Below are 4,389 nucleotides of genomic sequence, written 5' to 3' on the forward strand. Positions count from 1 at the left end.
TCTTGCGATAAGGACGATCCTTTCCTAGAGATGCTAAACTTGTTCTAAGGATGTAAATAGTTTCAAGACGTCACAATACATGTAAACATGCAATTCATTACTTCTATGCACCAAGAGGTTTGCAATAACCTTAACTTTTCTTGCTAAAGTCATTACGCATGATAATCTAGAGAATAACTTGCATGAAACCTACGAGGATTTACATCAAGGAATTATGCCTACAACCCTTTTGCCTAAGCCATTGAATTTTATGCTTTGATATGATATGCGATCTTTTCTAAATGCAACTCAATGAAATGAAATTTACGCACGACGAATATGTAACATGCGACCCTTAGATACAACATTGTAAATGAAGTTCATGCAAGACTAAGGCTAGTGTTGACTTAATCCATTTCCAAGCATCTTTTTCATGCAACTTACAAGTCCGTGGTTCCATTTCCATACTATGCAATTGACCAGGGTTTCATTTTCATGCCGTGCAATGGATGTTAACAACTCTATCCATGCACTTAACAATTTCAACCTTTTAATGCTAGGAAATATGCGTTTTAGGCTTGTCACTTTGAAATACACAACAAGGCAACATGCTACTAAGCTCCTAAGACGGACAAGTAGTTTATGTTTGAAAATTTTTGGAAATGCAAACAATCCAATTTTCATGACATGCACCAACCCTTGTCCATCGTTCAAAGAGATAATTTATCAAATGTACTTTTATCACTACCACATGAATTAACGATAAGCGTAAAATGCATTCTCCCTATGGAATTAAGCCTGTTTAAAGCATTTCTTATACATGGGATTAAATCGTAAAACCTGGGCTTGTGGATCCACGGGGATGTCCACGTGTATGTTCGGGGAAGAACCACCTGCGAGTGCACTTTGCAACTTCTTGGAAGCCATCGTAGACGTGATTATGGACTTCCGGTTTGCCTTCACCCTTACGCAATCGACGAATTTCCTCCAGGCTTGGTAAACAGCTCAAGATCTACCCTCTCCCCCCGTGCGCAGGAAAATCTTTCACCAAAACGTGGTTCTTTAAAAACCCAGGGAGGCTTGTGGGAATGGGGCTTAGGGAAGCCCCCCTTAGAAGCTTCTGATTTATACAGAAAACGTGGAGGGCCAATTATTGGTAGGAAGTTGACGATGAAGGGGGGGGGTTTTTATGATAATGGCGAGGATGGGCGGCGGCGTGAGCCTGGCGGACCAGCGCAGCAAGGCGGCGTTCTTTGGCGGCTGCAGCACAGCGTCACGGTGCTCCTCCTTCTCTCCCTTTAAACATCAGAGCGGTAGTCTCCTCTCTCTGTTCGTCTGATCCTCTCTCCCCTTTGTCCACAGGGGGGTTCATATAGCCTTAGGGGGGGGGGAAGGGAAGCTCCACCACATGGAGGCTTCATGCCATTCCCTCCTCATGCATTCCCTACACCACTCTACCTTAGGCCATTCCTCCCCACACTCCCTCTCCTCCAGCCATGCATCGACTCGGGGAAGGGATAATTAAAAAAAATTTGCCTAAAATTTATCCAATTGCCCCTTCAAAAAGGGTATTCCCTCGCGGCTTTTATGGTCTTCAACCCTGGCCTCGATTTCACCATGCGAAGGCCTCATTTTTGCACGTGCAGGGTATGGATTAAGCTGCCAATAATTACGATGTGGGAGATAACCTTGCACAAGTTTTACGCGGCATGCGGGGAGTGAAGTTCAATAATATTTTTGAGCGGAAATATTACAATTATCGTAAAAAATTTACAGAGTACTCGTATTTTTAGACGCGCAGTTACATGCGTGTATAGACGGAGAATATGAATATATCTACTTTTTTATAAATATGATTATATATTTATGGAGCGCGTCAATAGGCGTGTCTATATGCACATGTAGTTTTCCCTATAAGCGCGCTTGTAGACGCGAAATTTTAGACACACTAGTAGACGTGGTAATAAATGTGCCCGACATTTTTAAACACAATTCAAATATTGCATCTACAAGCGCGTCTATGGAGGCGCCTTTTTGTTGTCGTGTTAAAAAGACCTTGAATGCATGTGATATAGAGGGTTTACATATATTGAACCCTTGTAGCACACAGGAATATCTAATTTGCAGGCTATAGACAGAAGGTACCTAAGTATATCACTACTTGTGAAAACACAGAGTGGGCTATTGCCAATAATGTTCTTAGTGCAAAAAGATTTAAAAAATGATTGTCTTTGGACCTTGAATTGATGTGGGGTTTCTTCTAGAGAAGACATGGTGTATCTTTTGGGATGTAAAACCCTCATTCTGAAGAACGTTTGATCTATCTTGATTGGCATATTGCTTTTAGAAAAACTAAGGATAGCTATTGATTATAGTTGGCACCATTCGAATTTGTGATGTGCTTGATGAGCCAATTCCTATGATGATGAAGAAGACGATGACATTTGATTTTCCATGTGTAAATCACTAGTTTGTTAGACTTGTAAAACTTTTAGGACCAGGAGACCTTGGTGTATGCCTGGGTGTGTGCCGATGCGGGTGAGTGAGTGAGTGAGAGAAAGCAAGATGAAGTATATGTGATCTTTGGGCTCCATTCTAAGAGCCCCATCACACCCAAGGGCAATGGGGCGAATAGGGCTTTTGGGATCTTAGCATCACATAGGGTTTGCACCATGTCCCAACTATATATTAGTCATGAGAAATAACAAAATCAGTCCCACGTTTTCAGCGTTGATTGTTTGCTAATCCATGCAAACATGTCATCCCCCAATGAAATGCGATAACCCAATGTTAGCACTCACTTTTTTGCAAGTGTAAGTGGTGAGAAGAGAGGGGTAAGGAACCCCCACTCCCCCTGTAAGTGGTGGGAACAGAGGGGGCAATGGGGGGAGTGGGGTCCCGCTCCCCGCACTGGCCTTGGGCTGGACGAGAGCTCAAACAATGAACATTGCGGATTTCTCAACTAAGAAATTCCAAATTAGCATTCACAAGACGACAACGGAAGCTATTTATTCATGCATGCCTCCAACAAGACACCACACCAGGGCATAGCTATACATAGAGGCAGGCCGGCTTCTTATAAACTAGTTGAAGCGGGGATCGGAGATGTAGAAGCCCAGGCTATCGATATGGGTACCCTGACGGCCGAAGAAGCCAAGGATCTGTGGGCGAACTACGTGACCGTTCATGCCAGAGGGTTTCACTTGAGGCGCATGTGCGGAGGAGACGCCCATCGCTAGCACTCCCTTGTAGTTGGAATGGGGATGGAAGATGCTCTTGTTCTCACCCACGGTCAGAGAGATGTCAGCGGCTGCGACCCCGTTGGCGCCAAAGTCGACCTACAATATCCCAAGCCGTCAGTGAACGAACGTATAGTTGATGTATTACTACGCATTATTAACGTATAGCAATATCAAAGCAATGCGCCAGGGCTTGGCTAATAATTTGACGACGTTCATACCTCCGCGGCGGTACCGGTGGCACTGCCGTGCAACACGGTGGTGCCGTTGCCGTACACGACTCGAAAGCCATTGAGATTGTTGGACGCGTAGTAGACGGTGAGCTTGCACACCCCACCGTTGCTCCAACCGTCGTCGAAGGGGCTGCCGCCCGCGAAGCCCCCCCACGGCCCAACTATGGCTGCCATAGACAATATTGCTGTATTGAAGGTATAAAGGGCGCTGTTTGTGTTTTTTGCGTATGCTGCCTCTGGCGCCTGGGCCTCTGCTCTCTATTTATAGGTCTCGCTCCCACCAGTACTACGTCGCCGAGGGTGAAAACTTAAAAGCTCTCTAGCTACCTCTTCGCCGACCACCCTGACTCACTCACTCTCACTGATCTCACTCTCACACCAACCACCCTGCCGCTTTCGAGCAATAATTTTTAGACGCCTCTCTCAATCACTCGGCGAGCCCACAACAAAAAACTCACATGGCAACATTGGCGTGAATAGCGGGAGCTGGATAAGCTCACGCAGCATATTTGCCGCTTCAAAACGCGAGGCTCGACGTCGACGGACGTGTTAGTACAATATCATTTAGTGATCACGAGCTGGATAACGCCTTTTTCTTTCTCTAAGTTGCTTTGGCCTCGGGCCTTCCTGCCAGCCAAATAAATAACAAGACTCCGATCCATAGGAGGGACCGGATTTCACGGTTGCACTATCCTCTAGAAAGGGGTTTATCCCTCAAGGGGTTTATCCCTCGTGAGAAGGATAGAAATAAATTTGGGCTATGGATATATATCAGCACGGGCCCCACAGATTTTACGGGTTCAGCCCGTATCAGGTAATTATGGGTCCCACAGATTAAAAAGGCCCTTAAAACGAGGTTGGTCTCTTCTCAACTGACTTCCCAGGTTTTAAACCTTGTACCCTGTTTGTTAGACGCAGACGCTTGGAACCATGCGCCC

General features: G+C 45.5%; 1 protein-coding gene across 1 annotated transcript; it reads right to left on the reverse strand.

Moving 5' to 3' along the window:
• Positions 1-2,997: 2,997 nt before the first annotated feature.
• LOC148041518 (uncharacterized) lies at positions 2,998-3,672 on the reverse strand. Its single transcript, XM_087688480.1, has 2 exons — positions 3,440-3,672; positions 2,998-3,317 (listed from the first exon to the last, which is right to left on the reverse strand). The coding sequence occupies exons 1-2, from the start codon at positions 3,623-3,625 to the stop codon at positions 3,063-3,065; spliced, it is 441 nt and encodes a 146-aa protein (XP_087544606.1). The 5' UTR covers positions 3,626-3,672; the 3' UTR covers positions 2,998-3,062.
• Positions 3,673-4,389: the final 717 nt, after the last annotated feature.

The sequence above is a fragment of the Lygodium microphyllum genome, chromosome 1 (assembly GCF_053477565.2).
Source record: "Lygodium microphyllum isolate KBCC chromosome 1, Lygodium_microphyllum_v1.1.10, whole genome shotgun sequence".
Classification (NCBI taxonomy): Eukaryota; Viridiplantae; Streptophyta; class Polypodiopsida; order Schizaeales; family Lygodiaceae; genus Lygodium; species Lygodium microphyllum.

Coding starts and splice junctions, on each gene's coding strand:
- LOC148041518 (XM_087688480.1), bottom strand. CDS start 3,625: ATGGCAGCCATAGTTGGGCCGTGGGGGGGCTTCGCGGGCGGCAGCCCC. Junction 3,318..3,439: donor CCACCGGTACCGCCGCGGAG/GTATGAACGTCG, acceptor GGGATATTGTAG/GTCGACTTTGGCGCCAACGG.